Source organism: Oncorhynchus mykiss, chromosome 2 (genome assembly GCF_057628025.1).
Source record: "Oncorhynchus mykiss isolate SJ-2025 chromosome 2, ASM5762802v1, whole genome shotgun sequence".
Lineage (NCBI taxonomy): Eukaryota > Metazoa > Chordata > Actinopteri > Salmoniformes > Salmonidae > Oncorhynchus > Oncorhynchus mykiss.
This window is the reverse complement of record NC_143023.1, coordinates 8,640,001-8,655,000: the sequence shown is the minus strand read 5'-3', so window position 1 is coordinate 8,655,000 and position 15,000 is coordinate 8,640,001. Positions and strand designations below refer to the sequence as shown.

The following is a 15,000-nucleotide window of genomic DNA, read 5'->3' as shown; positions in this document are numbered from 1 at the left end:
TTGCCCCCAGGGCCCGTGGGTGTAACTTATTGCCCCCGGGGCCCGTGGGTGTAACTTATTGCCCCCAGGGCCCGTGGGTGTAACTTATTGCCCCCAGGGCCCGTGGGTGTAACTTATTGCCCCCAGGGCCCGTGGGTGTAACTTATTGCCCCCGGGGCCCGTGGGTGTAACTTATTGCCCCCGGGGCCCGTGGGTGTAACTTATTGCCCCCGGGGCCCGTGGGTGTAACTTATTGCCCCCGGGGCCCGTGGGTGTAACTTATTGCCCCCAGGGCCCGTGGGTGTAACTTATTGCCCCCGGGGCCCGTGGGTGTAACTTATTGCCCCCGGGGCCCGTGGGTGTAACTTATTGCCCCCAGGGCCCGTGGGTGTAACTTATTGCCCCCAGGGCCCGTGGGTGTAACTTATTGCCCCCAGGGCCCGTGGGTGTAACTTATTGCCCCTGGGGCCCGTGGGTGTAACTTATTGCCCCCGGGGCCCGTGGGTGTAACTTATTGCCCCCAGGGCCCGTGGGTGTAACTTATTGCCCCCAGGGCCCGTGGGTGTAACTTATTGCCCCCGGGGCCCGTGGGTGTAACTTATTGCCCCCGGGGCCCGTGGGTGTAACTTATTGCCCCCGGGGCCCGTGGGTGTAACTTATTGCCCCCGGGGCCCGTGGGTGTAACTTATTGCCCCCGGGGCCCGTGGGTGTAACTTATTGCCCCCAGGGCCCGTGGGTGTAACTTATTGCCCCCGGGGCCCGTGGGTGTAACTTATTGCCCCCAGGGCCCGTGGGTGTAACTTATTGCCCCCAGGGCCCGTGGGTGTAACTTATTGCCCCCAGGGCCCGTGGGTGTAACTTATTGCCCCCGGGGCCCGTGGGTGTAACTTATTGCCCCCAGGGCCCGTGGGTGTAACTTATTGCCCCCAGGGCCCGTGGGTGTAACTTATTGCCCCCGGGGCCCGTGGGTGTAACTTATTGCCCCCGGGGCCCGTGGGTGTAACTTATTGCCCCCGGGGCCCGTGGGTGTAACTTATTGCCCCCGGGGCCCGTGGGTGTAACTTATTGCCCCCAGGGCCCGTGGGTGTAACTTATTGCCCCCGGGGCCCGTGGGTGTAACTTATTGCCCCCGGGGCCCGTGGGTGTAACTTATTGCCCCCGGGGCCCGTGGGTGTAACTTATTGCCCCCGGGGCCCGTGGGTGTAACTTATTGCCCCCGGGGCCCGTGGGTGTAACTTATTGCCCCCGGGGCCCGTGGGTGTAACTTATTGCCCCCAGGGCCCGTGGGTGTAACTTATTGCCCCCGGGGCCCGTGGGTGTAACTTATTGCCCCCAGGGCCCGTGGGTGTAACTTATTGCCCCCAGGGCCCGTGGGTGTAACTTATTGCCCCCGGGGCCCGTGGGTGTAACTTATTGCCCCCGGGGCCCGTGGGTGTAACTTATTGCCCCCGGGGCCCGTGGGTGTAACTTATTGCCCCCAGGGCCCGTGGGTGTAACTTATTGCCCCCGGGGCCCGTGGGTGTAACTTATTGCCCCCGGGGCCCGTGGGTGTAACTTATTGCCCCCGGGGCCCGTGGGTGTAACTTATTGCCCCCAGGGCCCGTGGGTGTAACTTATTGCCCCCGGGGCCCGTGGGTGTAACTTATTGCCCCCGGGGCCCGTGGGTGTAACTTATTGCCCCCGGGGCCCGTGGGTGTAACTTATTGCCCCCGGGGCCCGTGGGTGTAACTTATTGCCCCCGGGGCCCGTGGGTGTAACTTATTGCCCCCGGGGCCCGTGGGTGTAACTTATTGCCCCCGGGGCCCGTGGGTGTAACTGCTGATTTGTCTCTCAACCTGTGTGCACCTACGTTATATTCTTTAATTCATAAGCTAGGTTGTAGTAACCTCATGATGGGTACAGGGGAAACTAGAGTATCATGTAGTAGCCTAAACCTATCACTGTTACATTGAGCTGGGTGACCACCACTGGTGTGTGTGTGTGTGTGTGCGTGTGCGTGCGTGCGTGTGTGTATGTACTCACAGGCATCAGTACAGAGGAGCCTTGCATGGTGGGGTCTGGCAGGGTTCCAGCCATGGAGGCAGGCAGTGGCTGTCTCTGTCTGTTCCGTAGGTGCAGTAGTGATGACAGGGAGCCAGGGACAGGCCTAGGCACACACACACACACACACACACACACAGGACAGGGAAAGCGTATTGAACATCATCCTGAACACACGTTCCAAGTTCTTTAGAGAGATAATAAATCATGTGCATATCTTTATCATAAGAACATCACCACATAACAGCAATAGACACATTTTATGTTCTAACAGACGTGCTACTTCACTTCAGGTTATGGGGAGTAGCAGGAACACTATTAGAGGGGTGGCGAGCAAACATACAAACACGCTTCTATCCATCTTGCAGGCAGCTTTTTCCATCCAGTCTTTAAATCAGTGTCCCAGTTCCAGCTTGTTTAGAGTTGGAGACATGTCAGTCTACATCCTCTCTGTAGTCTTTGGTGTGTAGTTGTTTACACTTGAGGCTTTACTAATAAGACAGACAGTAAAGAATGCTGTACAGTAACTCTCCCCTCCCCTCCCCTCTCCTCTCCTTTCCTCTCCCCTCCCCTCCCCTCTCCTCTCCTTTCCTCTCCCCTCCCCTCCCCTCTCCTCTCCTTTCCTCTCCCCTCCCCTCCCCTCTCCTCTCCTTTCCTCTCCCCTCCCCTCCCCTCCCCTCTCCTCTCCTTTCCTTTCCTCTCCCCTCCCCTCCCCTCTCCTCTCCTTTCCTCTCGCCTCCCCTCTCCTTTCCTCTCCCCTCCCCTCTCCTCTCCTTTCCTCTCGCCTCCCCTCTCCTTTCCTCTCCCCTCCCCTCTCCTCTCCTTTCCTCTCCCCTCTCCTTTCCTCTCACCTCCTCTCCCCTCCTCTCTCCTTTCCTCTCCCCTCCCATCTCCTCTCCCCTCTCCTCTCCTCTCCCCTCTCCTTTCCTCTCCTCTCCCCTCCCCTCTCCTCTCCCCTCTCCTTTCCTCTCACCTCCTCTCCCCTCCCCTCTCCTTTCCTCTCACCTCCTCTCCCCTCCCCTCTCCTTTCCTCTCCCCTCCTCTCTCCTCTCCCCTCTCCTCTCCCCTCCCCTCTCCTTTCCTCTCCCCACCCCTCTCCTCTCCTTTCCTCTTCCCTCTCCTTTCCTCTCCCCTCCCCTCCACTCTCCTCTCCCCTCTCCTCTCCTCTCCTCTCCCCTCTCCTTTCCTCTCCTCTCCTCTCCCCTCCCCTCTCCTTTCCTTTCCTCTCCCCTCCCCTCTCCTCTCCTTTCCTCTCATTTCCTCTCCCCTCTCCTCTCCTTACCTCTCCCCTCCCCTCCCCTCTCCTCTCCTTTCCTCTCCCCTCCCCTCCCCTCCCCTCTCGTCTCATTTCCTCTCGCCTCCCCTCTTCTCTCCTTTCCTCTCCCCTCCCCTCTCCTCTCCTTTCCTCTCACCTCCTCTCCCCTCCCCTCCCCTCTCCTCTCCCCTCTACTCTCCCCTCCCCTCTCCTTTCCTCTCCCCTCCCCTCTCCTCCCCTCCCCTCTCCTCTCCCCTCTCCTTTCCTCTCACCTCCTCTCCTCTCCTTTCCTCTCCCCTCTCCTCTCCCCTCTCCTTTCCTCTCCCCTCTCCTTTCCTCTCCCCTCCCCTCTCCTCTCCCCTCCCCTCCCCTCCCCTCTCCTCTCCTCTCCCCTCCCCTTCTCCTCTCCCTGCTCCTTGCCTCTCCCCTCCCCTCTCCTTTCCTCTCCCCTCTCCTTTCCTCACCTCTCCTCTCCCCTTCCCTTTCCTTTCCTCTCCTCTCCCCTCCCCTCTCCCCTCTCCTTTCCTCTCCACTCTCCTTTCCTCTCCTTTCCTCTCCCCTCTCCTTTCCTCTCCCCTCTCCTCTCCTCTCCTCTCCTCTCCTCTCCTCTCCTCTCCCCTCTCCTCTCCTTTCCTCTCCCCTCCCCTCTTCTCTCCTTTCCTCTCACCTCCTCTCCTCTCCTTTCCTCTTCCCTTCCCTCTCCTTTCCTCTCCTCTCCCCTCTCCTCTCCTCTCCTCTCCCCTCTCCTTTCCTCTCCCCTCTCCTCTCCTCTCCTTTCCTCTCCCCTTCCCTCTCCTTTCCTTTCCTCTCCCCTCCCCTCTCCTTTCCTCTCCCCTCTCCTCTCCTTTCCTCTCCCCTCTCCTCTCCTTTCCTCTCCCCTCCCCTCTCCTCTCCCCTCTCCTTTCCTCTCACCTCCTCTCCTCTCCATTCCTCTCACCTCCTCTCCTCTCCTTTCCTCTTTCCTCCCCTCTCCTCTCCTTTCCTCTCCCCTCCCCTCTTCTCTCCTTTCCTCTCCCCTCTCCTTTCCTCTCACCTCCTCTCCTCTCCTTTCCTCTCACCTCCTCTCCTCTCCTCTCCTCTCGCCTCCCCTCTCGCCTCTCCTCTCCTCTCCTTTCCTCTCCCTTCCCCTCCCCTCTCCTCTCCTTTCCTCTCGCCTCCCCTCTCCTCTCCTCTCCTCTCCTCTCCTCTCCTCGCCTCTCCCAAAATAAATAAAAGAAGCCACTCCTCAGTAAAAGTACAGAGAGACCCTGGATGACAACCTGCTCCAGAATGTTCACCTTCCAACAGGACAACAACCCTAAGCACACAGCCAAGACAATGCAGGAGTGGCTTCTAGACAAGTCTCTGAATGTCCTTGAGTGGCTCAGCCAGAGCCCGGACTTGAACCCGATCGAACATCTCTGGAGAGACCGGAAAATAGCTATGCAGCGACGCTCCCATCCAACCTGACAGAGATTGAGAGGATCTGCTTCAACAATGTACTGAGTAAAGGTTCTGAATACTTATGTAAATGTGATATTTCTGCATTTTTATTTAATATTTTAGCAAAAATTACGAACCTGTTTTTGCTTTGTCATTATGGGGTATTATGTGTAGAATTGATGAAGGGGAAAAAACTATTTAATACATTTTAGAATAAGGATGTAACGTAACAAAATGTGTAAAAAGTCAAGGGGTTTGAATACTTTCTGAATGCACCATACATCTTCATATTAAAGCCAGTGTTGTAATAATCAATTGTATGTAACGTTTACAAAGACCCTGGTTGATGTCTTCTCCAATACCATCCAAACATGGCAATGAGGAGAATGAAACATAACAGTCCCTGCATGGTGTAACTTCCAATGGCAATGTCTCTGTCCGTAATGTAACCGCGCAGTGTGTGGACTGGCTGACAGGCCAGGCTGACAGGCCAATTCACAGTAGCACCCACATCAATAAATCACATGTAGGGATTAGGACCAGGCTAGAGGCTAGAGGCTGTATACTTACACTGCAGAACAAGGCTTGTTTCAGCCACTCACTCACTCACTTACTGTATGCTTCCCCAATGGCACCCTATTCCCTGTATAGTGCACTTCTTTTGACCAGGGCCCATAGCCATTTGTGACGCATCCACTCGCCCGCTCGCTCTGGACTGCAGCAAATGAACGATCAAACTATCCAGACCACTCTATCTGGGGTTGGTGGCGTGACATCATTTATACAACTGCCACCAAATCCCTGTTAGTAAGAACACAGGCTCCCAGCTGCCTGCTCTCCACTTGTTTAGCCTACTACACCCATCTCCTCATACAGTAGGCTAACCTTAGCTAGCCTAGCCTACTACACCCATCTCCTCATACAGTAGGCTAACCTTAGCTAGCCTAGACTACTACACCCGTCTCCTCATACAGTAGGCTAACCTTAGCTAGCCTAGCCTACTACACCCATCTCCTCATACAGTAGGCTAACCTTAGCTAGCCTAGCCTACTACACCTGTCTCCTCATACAGTAGACTAACCTTAGCTAGCCTAACCTACTACACCCGTCTCCTCATACAGTAGGCTAACCTTAGCTAGCCTAGCCTACTACACCCATCTCCTCATATAGTAGGCTAACCTTAGCTAGCCTAGACTACTACACCCGTCTCCTCATACAGTGGGCTAACCTTAGCTAGCCTAGCCTACTACACCTGTCTCCTCATACAGTAGACTAACCTTAGCTAGCCTAGCCTACTACACCCATCTCCTCATACAGAAGTCTAACCTACTTTGAGGAACCATCCATCCATCCTCTGGGCCTAATAACCATAACAACCAGTATTCATTGTGATTCCGCTACTCAATGCTCTGGTAAAGGTCTATTTCCATGGACATTTGCCAATGACTGCTGACCAGAGACGTTTAGGTTAGTGACGCTAAACGTCTGGATGTAATGGATGGGCCGCTCCATCCTGGCTGTGATTGAGGTAATAGCATAGAGTTAGTGTTAGCACTGGAGAATGATGGACAAATGGGGCTGTCGCTGAGCAAATGTTCCCCCACCTGAACAAATACCTGTATTTTCCCAGACCTAAATGTGTGCATTTACGCTCCAGACATTTAGATTACTGCACACACACACACACACACACACACACACACGCGCACGCACGCGCACACACACACGCGCGCACACACACACACACACACACACACACACACACACACACACACACACACACACACACACACACACACACACACACACACACACACACACACACACACACACACACACACACACACACACACACACACAGAGGACAATTACAGTTGGGACGATATGTCATGTCTGTCCAACATTGTGATTCGTCACAATCACAACCATTCAGCAGCACATGTGACATGTGGCAGGGGGAAGGAGAGACTATGTGAAGGTAAACACTTCCACATGCGGAAAGGCATGTAGGTACAATGAGGCTGACAGAGGACACACATTCAACATGTGCTGTGCTAGCTGTGTGATTGGGTTCGCCCCTTTGACAAACTGGCTGGGATTCATGTCCATAATGGCAGTTCTAATGAAATCAACATGTTTGTTCAAGTCTCTTCAAGGCCTTCTGGGCAAGACAAAACTGCATTGAGAAATGCTCATTTATAAGCCACCAACACAAAGCAACATTAAAGAAGCACTGGGTTCAGGTTTGCCAAAGTTCCAACGTGGCTCAATATCCCGTCCCTTTAAATGTACTGTACGGTCCCAACGCCACAAGCTGTAGCCACAACACAGGGCCATACCAAAAGGTGTTGTGTGTGTGTGTGTGTGTATGCGTATGCGTATGCGTGTGTGTCTATGTGTGTTTTAAAGCACAGGGGACAAGAAAGGCAGATCTGGTGTGTGTCACAGCAGGCTGTGTCTCCACAGTGGGGATTGCTAATAGTGTGGGCAGCAGGCAGCAGGCCCCTTGGGACAGCAGGTACACTGTGGTCAATCCTGACAATAGACTCTATCTCACATTACTGAGTGCCTCTCCTCCTCTCCTCGTCTTGTCTCCTCTTCTCCATCTTCCTCTACTTTCCTCCTCTCTTCTCCTTCTGTCCTCCACCCCTCCTCTTCTCTCCTGTCAACCTCTTCTCTCCTCCTCTCCTTCTGTCCTCTTCTCCACCCCTCCTCTCCTCCTCTCCTTCTGTCCTCTTCTCCATCTTCCTCTACTTTCCTCCTCTCCTTCTGTCCTCCACCCCTCCTCTTCTCTCCTGTCAACCTCTTCTCTCCTCCTCTCCTTCTGTCCTCTTCTCCACCCCTCCTCTCCTCCTCTCCTTCTGTCCTCTACTTTCCTCCTCTCCTCTCCTTCTGTCCTCCACCCCTCCTCGCCTCTCCTCCTCTTCTCTCCTGTCAACCTCTTCTCTCCTCCTCTCCTTCTGTCCTCTTCTCCACCACTCCTCTCCTCCTCTTCTCTCCACCCTCCTCTTCCCTACACCATGACATCACTGCTACCCCTCACCTACCCGCCCCCCTCTTTATCGTTCTCTATTCCTCTCTGTCCTCCCCAGTGACACTGCCAGGTCTCTAGAAGTCTGTTCTAGAAGTCTGTTCTAGAAGTTAGTTCTAGAAGTCTGTTGTTGACTCCTCATTGTGCATACTGTATGTCTGAGATCACATCAAACCACTATACTCGTCGCCAAACCCACTGGCTACAGGTTATCTACAAGTCTCTGCTAGGTAAAGCCCCACCGTATCTCAGCTCACTGGTCACCATAGCAGCACCCACTCGTAGCACACGCTCCAGCAGGTATATCTCACTGGTCACCCCCAAAGCCAATTCCTCCTTTGGTCGGCTTTCCTTCCAGTTCTCTGCTGCCAATGACTGGAACGAACTGCAAAAATCTCTGAAGCTGGATACTCATATCTCCCTTACTAGCTTTAAGCACCAGCTGTCAGAGCAGCTCACAGATCACTGCACCTGTACATAGCCTATCTGTAAATAGCCCATCTACCTACCTCATCCCCATACTGTATTTATTTATTTTGCTCCTTTGCACCCCAGTATCTCTACTTGTACACTCATCTTCTGCACATCTACCATTCCAGTGTTTAATTGCTATATTGTAATTACTTCGCCACCATGGCCTATTTATTGCCTTACCTCCCTTATCCTACCTCATTTGCACTCACTGTATATAGTCTTTTCTACTGTATTATTGGCTGTATGTTTTGTTTATTCCATGTGTAACTCTGTGTTGTTGTATGTGTCGAATTGCTATACTTTATCTTGGCCAGGTCGCAGTTGCAAATGAGAACTTGTTCTCAACTAGTCTACCTGGTTAAATAAAGGTGAAAAAAAATAATATATATATATATAACTGGGTCTAAGTTGCAAATCCCCCACACACACACACACACACACACACACACACACACACACACACACACACACAAACACTGAGCCATACTGTCGTAGGCCGAGTACCATCTCCAACTCAAGCACTAGAGAGTGGAACATAAGAGGCTTGGCAGCTGTCCAAGAGGAGGGAGGAGAATGGAGAGAGAGAGAGAGGGAGAGAGAGTGGGAGAGTGAGGGAGAGATGGAGAGAGGGAGAGAGGGAGAGAGAGGGAGAGAGGAAGAGAGAGAGAGAGAGAGAGAGAGAGAGAGAGAGAGAGAGAGAGAGAGAGAGGAGGGAGGGAGGAGAGATGGACAGCCCACTGACTCATATTCTTCCCTTCTGACTCTGCTCCAGTAATGATGTAATGCTCTTGGCTTCTCTCCCTCCCTCCCCCCACCCGCTGCATGCCTGCCTGCAACCAGCCTCCTCCCTCCCTCCTTTCTCCTGCTCTCTCTCACCCTCCTCTTCCTTACCTCTTTCTCTCCCTGCTCTCTCCCTCCCTCCCTCCTTTCTCCTGCTCTCTCTCTCACCCTCTCCTTCCTTACCTCTTTCTCTCCCTGCTCTCTCCCTCTCTCTCCTTCCCCGATCTAACAGCGCTGCAGTCACTCCTGTACTTCTCTCATGTGCTGGGTGCTGGGTGAAGTCACTGCTAACTCTGGTAGACACAGCAGCGCAAAACTTTCAAATGTAACCAAAACAAGCCGGGGCCAAGTTCCAGGCGCTTGGGAGATGGTGGTGCGGGTCGTCATGGGAACGGAGGTAAACACAGGGAGAAAGAACGGCCTCAAACAGCTTGCAGCTGCCTGGCTCGCTGAGTAAACACTAGGCAGGACCTGCCCCTGATTTACTGCCTTTAATCACTGGCTTGGAGGAGAGTGTCATGGGGTTTGGACCTGGAAATAATACCAATCTGATCAAATAAATCAGACTAATGACTTACGACACTGGCTGACTTTTATTAGTGAGGAGGAGAGGAGAAGAGAAGAGAGGAGGAGAAGAGGAGAGGAGAAGAGAGGAGAAGAGAAGAGAGGAGGAGAAGAGAAGAGGAGAAGAGGAGAGGAGAGGAGAGGAGAGGAGAGGAGAGGAGAGGAGAGGAGGAGAAGAGGAGAGGAGAAGAGAGGAGAAGAGAGGAGGAGAAGAGAAGAGGAAAAGAGGAGAGGAGAGGAGAGGAGAAGAGAGGAGAGGAGGAGAAGAGGAGAGGAGAGGAGAGGAGAAGAGAGGAGAGGAGAAGAGAGGAGAGGAGGAGAAGAGGAGAGGAGAAGAGAGGAGAAGAGAGGAGGAGAAGAGAAGAGGAAAGGAGAGGAGAAGAGAAGAGAAGAGAGGAGGAAAAGAGAAGAGGAGAGGAGAAGAAAAGAGAGGAGGAGAAGAGAAGAAAAAGGAAGAGGAGAGAAGAGGAGAGGAGAGGAGAAGAGAAGAGGAGAAGAGACATACTGTTGAATTCAGCCAGGTTCAAGTCAGACAAGTAATTCAATCTCTACCGCTCCACCACCATCATCAGAGACCTCTCTCTACCTCTCCTCCACCATCATCAGAGACCTCTCTCTACCTCTCCACCACCATCATCAGAGACCTCTCTCTACTTCTCCTCCACCATCATCAGAGACCTCTCTCTACCTCTCCTCCACCATCATCAGAGACCTCTCTCTACCTCTCCTCCACCATCATCAGAGACCTCTCTCTACCTCTCCTCCACCATCATCAGAGACCTCTCTCTACCTCTCCTCCACCATCATCAGAGACCTCTCTCTACCTCTCCTCCACCATCATCAGAGACCTCTCTCTACCTCTCCTCCACCATCATCAGAGACCTCTCTCTACCTCTCCTCCACCATCATCAGAGACCTCTCTCTACCTCTCCTCCACCATCATCAGAGACCTCTCTCTACCTCTCCTCCACCATCATCAGAGACCTCTCTCTACCTCTCCTCCACCATCATCAGAGACCTCTCTCTACCTCTCCTCCACCATCATCAGAGACCTCTCTCTACCTCTCCTCCACCATCATCAGAGACCTCTCTCTACCTCTCCTCCACCATCATCAGAGACCTCTCTCTACCTCTCCTCCACCATCATCAGAGACCTCTCTCTACCTCTCCTCCACCATCATCAGAGACCTCTCTCTACCTCTCCTCCACCATCATCAGAGACCTCTCTCTACCTCTCCTCCACCATCATCAGAGACCTCTCTCTACCTCTCCTCCACCATCATCAGAGACCTCTCTCTACCTCTCCTTCACCATCATCAGAGACCTCTCTCTACCTCTCCTCCACCATCATCAGATACCTCTCTCTACCTCTCCTCCACCATCATCAGAGACCTCTCTCTACCTCTCCTCCACCATCATCAGAGACCTCTCTCTACCTCTCCTCCATCCTTTTTCATCTCTCTCTTCTTCTCTTTCATCCTCCATCTGATCACTCTTCCTCTCTCTCATCCTCCTCCTGATCCCTCTCTTGCTCTCTCCCAGTGTTCCTGAGAGCTGAGTGTGTGTGCGTGTGCGTTACAGTACAGTACAGTGCAGAAGGCAGAATGTGTGGTGGCCCCAGGGCAGAGATGACCTGCTGGAATGAGAGGGAACAGAGCCTGGGCGTTCCTCTCCAAATGCACTATTAAACCTACTGCAGTACACAATGAGCTCATCTTAATTCAGGTCAGATGTACATCCTTTTTTCTCTCTCTCTCTCTCTCTCTCTCTCTTCTCTCTCTCTCCTCTCTCTCTCTCTCTCTCTCTCTCTCTCTCTCTCTCTACCTCACCCACTCTACCCCTGTCTCTCCTTCTCTCTCTCTAGCTCTCTCTACCTCTCTCTCTCTCTCTCATTTACCTTGTTTCTAACACTCCCTCCCCCTCTCTTTCTGTCATACCCCTCTCTCTCTCTTCCCTCTCCCTGCATGTTGTCTCTCTCTCTCTCTCTCTCTCTCTCTCTCTCTCTCTCTCTCTCTCTCTCTCTCTCTCTCTCTCTCTCTCTCTCTCCCTCTCTCTCTCTCCACACGTTTAATCTCTCTCTCTACTGTACATTCCAAGGTCAGGTCACCACAACACAGTGGTTCATCCATCCATGTCCTGTTGCCAAGCAGATGGTGAGGGCATGTCATGGGTAGGCAGTGTCAGGAGGTCAAATCAGCCCATGCATTGTCTACATCCCAAATGGCACCCTATATAGTTTACTAATTTAAGGCTCTGCTCAAAAGTAGTGCACTATATAGGGAATAGGGTGCCATTTGGGACGCAAACATTCTGTGGCAGTTCAGTTCCCCTGGTCTGGTCTCCCTCCCCTGGTCTGGTCTCAGGGTGGACCTCCCTCCCCTGGTCTGGTCTCCCTCCCCTGGTCGGTTCTCCCTCCCCTGGTCTGGTCTCAGGGTGGACCTCCCCTGGTCTGGTCTCAGGGTGGACCTCCCTCCCCTTGTCTGGTCTCAAGGTGGACCTCCCTCCCCTGGTCTGGTCTCCCTCCCCTGGTCTGGTCTCAAGGTGGACCTCCCTCCCCTGGTCTGTTCTCCCTCCCCTGGTCTGGTCTCAGGGTGGACCTCCCTCCCCTGGTCTGTTCTCCCTCCCCTGGTCTGGTCTCAAGGTGGACCTCCCTCCCCTGGTCTGTTCTCCCTCCCCTGGTCTGGTCTCAGGGTGGACCTCCCTCCCCTGGTCTGGTCTCCCTCCCCTGGTCTGGTCTCAGGGTGGACCTCCCTCCCCTGGTCTGGTCTCCCTCCCCTGGTCTGGTTTCAAGGTGGACCTCCCTCCCCTGGTCTGTTCTCCCTCCCCTGGTCTGGTCTCAAGGTGGACCTCCCTCCCCTGGTCTGGTCTCCCTCCCCTGGTCTGGTCTCAAGGTGGACCTCCCTCCCCTGGTCTGTTCTCCCTCCCCTGGTCTGGTCTCAAGGTGGACCTCCCTCCCCTGGTCTGGTCTCCCTCCCCTGGTCTGGTCTCAGGGTGGACCTCCCTCCCTGGTCTGTTCTCTCTCCGCTGGTCTGGTCTCAGGGTGGACCTCCCTCCCTTGGTCGGTTCTCCCTCCCCTGGTCTGGTCTCAAGGTGGACCTCCCTCCCCTGGTCTGGTCTCAAGGTGGACCTTCCTCCCCTGGTCTGGTCTCAGGGTGGACCTCCCTCCCCTGGTCTGTTCTCCCTCCGCTGGTCTGGTCTCAGGGTGGACCTCCCTCCTACTTATCTCCCTGATTCTGTAAATGCAATCTAATTATCAACAATAATACAGGAAGTGTGGCTGAAGCAGCCAGGGGTCACAAGGTCAGATCCTGGCCAATGAAAACATGAGAAGAACCCCTGGTCGTTAGTTATTGTGACCCGGACCTCCACTTCCCCACTCCGACACCAACACACAATGGGCAGCAGGATAACAGTGGCTCGCGTTGTCTTATCTACAGATAGATGGAAAACAGTGTACAGTAGGAGTGTTGACCACACAAAGACCCTAGAAACCCTATTCTATTAGGATGAGGTCTATATGTCATTCTGGTGAATTGTATTTACTTAAAGCCACGCCCACTCTGTAAGATGTGTTTATTATTAAAGTGTTGGCCCGGCCCATCAATAAAAATGTAAACAATGGAGAAATATTCCACATCTTCCAGCTTTTTGGCACAACTGAAGTTGTAACAGGAAGGAAGAGGATTTCAGTTCACACATGATGAAGTCATCGTGAATCACTCTTCAAGCACTTAATAGTCCACAGTGTAAATGTAGCTTATCCCAGGCAGTGGTGTGATACAGACTCGTATAGCATGGTTCTCCATTCATCTAAAGGTCAGGGATCATATAGGGATGACTAAAAACAACTAATACCAAATGTTACTTTCTCCAGCTGGTCTTGTATGGATAAATAGAGACACACCTACTTCAATGTTTCTAGATATTTTGCAATAAACATAAGATCATATTCCATGAAAAAACCCAAGCAAGTCAAAGCCTGATATATTGTCATAGTGTAGCCTACAGCCTAGCGTGAGACTGATGAAAACGTTTGGGGCAGTGATGAACTTCCCTTCTAGAAATAGGCTGACCACAAGATGCTGCAGGCTGGTGGGAACATAAAGGTGTGAAATTAAATATGTATCTGAAACTACATTAGAAAAAAAAAGTGGTTCATCCATCCATGTCGTGTTGCCAAGCAGATGGTGAGGGCATGTCATGGGTAGGAAGTGTCAGGAGGTCAAATCAGCCCATGCATTGTCTACATCCCAAATGGCACCCTATATAGTTTACTAATTTAAGGCTCTGCTCAAAAGTAGTGCACTATATAGGGAATAGGGTGCCATTTGGGACACAAACATTCTGCGGCAGTTCAGTTCCCCTGGTCTGGTCTCCCTCCCCTGGTCTGGTCTCAGGGTGGACCTCCCTCCCCTTGTCTGGTCTCAAGGTGGACCTCCCTCCCCTGGTCTGGTCTCCCTCCCCTGGTCTGGTCTCAAGGTGGACCTCCCTCCCCTGGTCTGTTCTCCCTCCCCTGGTCTGGTCTGGTCTCAAGGTGGACCTCCCTCCCCTGGTCTGTTCTCCCTCCCCTGGTCTGGTCTCAAGGTGGACCTCCCTCCCCTGGTCTGGTCTCCCTCCCCTGGTCTGGTCTCAGGGTGGACCTCCCTCCCCTGGTCTGTTCTCCCTCCGCTGGTCTGGTCTCAGGGTGGACCTCCCTCCCCTGGTCGGTTCTCCCTCCCCTGGTCTGGTCTCAAGGTGGACCTCCCTCCCCTGGTCTTGTCTCAAGGTGGACCTCCCTCCCCTGGTCTGGTCTCAGGGTGGACCTCCCTCCCCTGGTCTGTTCTCCCTCCCCTGGTCTGGTCTCAAGGTGGACCTCCCTCCCCTGGTCTGGTCTCAAGGTGGACCTTCCTCCCCTGGTCTGGTCTCAGGGTGGACCTCCCTCCCCTGGTCTGTTCTCCCTCCGCTGGTCTGGTCTCAGGGTGGACCTCCCTCCTACTTATCTCCCTGATTCTGTAAATGCAATCTAATTATCAACAATAATACAGGAAGTGTGGCTGAAGCAGCCAGGGGTCACAAGGTCAGATCCTGGCCAATGAAAACATGAGAAGTTAGTTATTGTGACCCGGACCTCCACTTCCCCACTCCGACACCAACACACAATGGACAGCAGGATAACAGTGGCTCGCGTTGTCTTATCTACAGATAGATGGAAAACAGTGTACAGTAGGAGTGTTGACCACACAAAGACCCTAGAAACCCTATTCTATTAGGATGAGGTCTATATGTCATTCTGGTGAATTGTATTTACTTAAAGCCACGCCCACTCTGTAAGATGTGTTTATTATTAAAGTGTTGGCCCGGCCCATCAATAAAAATGTAAACAATGGAGAAATATTCCACATCTTCCAGCTTTTTGGCACAACTGAAGTTGTAACAGGAAGGAAGAGGATTTCAGTTCACACATGATGAAGTCATC

General features: G+C 53.1%; 1 protein-coding gene across 1 annotated transcript in view; it reads right to left on the bottom strand.

Annotated features, from left to right (window-relative positions):
- LOC110514129 (cyclic AMP-responsive element-binding protein 5) overlaps window positions 1-15,000 on the bottom strand; it is a 97,233-nt gene that overhangs the window by 42,054 nt on the left and 40,179 nt on the right. Inside the window, exon 6 of the mRNA XM_090187388.1 lies at window positions 2,002-2,125. Within this exon, the coding sequence (XP_090043514.1) occupies window positions 2,002-2,125 (124 nt within the window). The remainder of the gene's footprint in view (window positions 1-2,001; window positions 2,126-15,000) is intronic.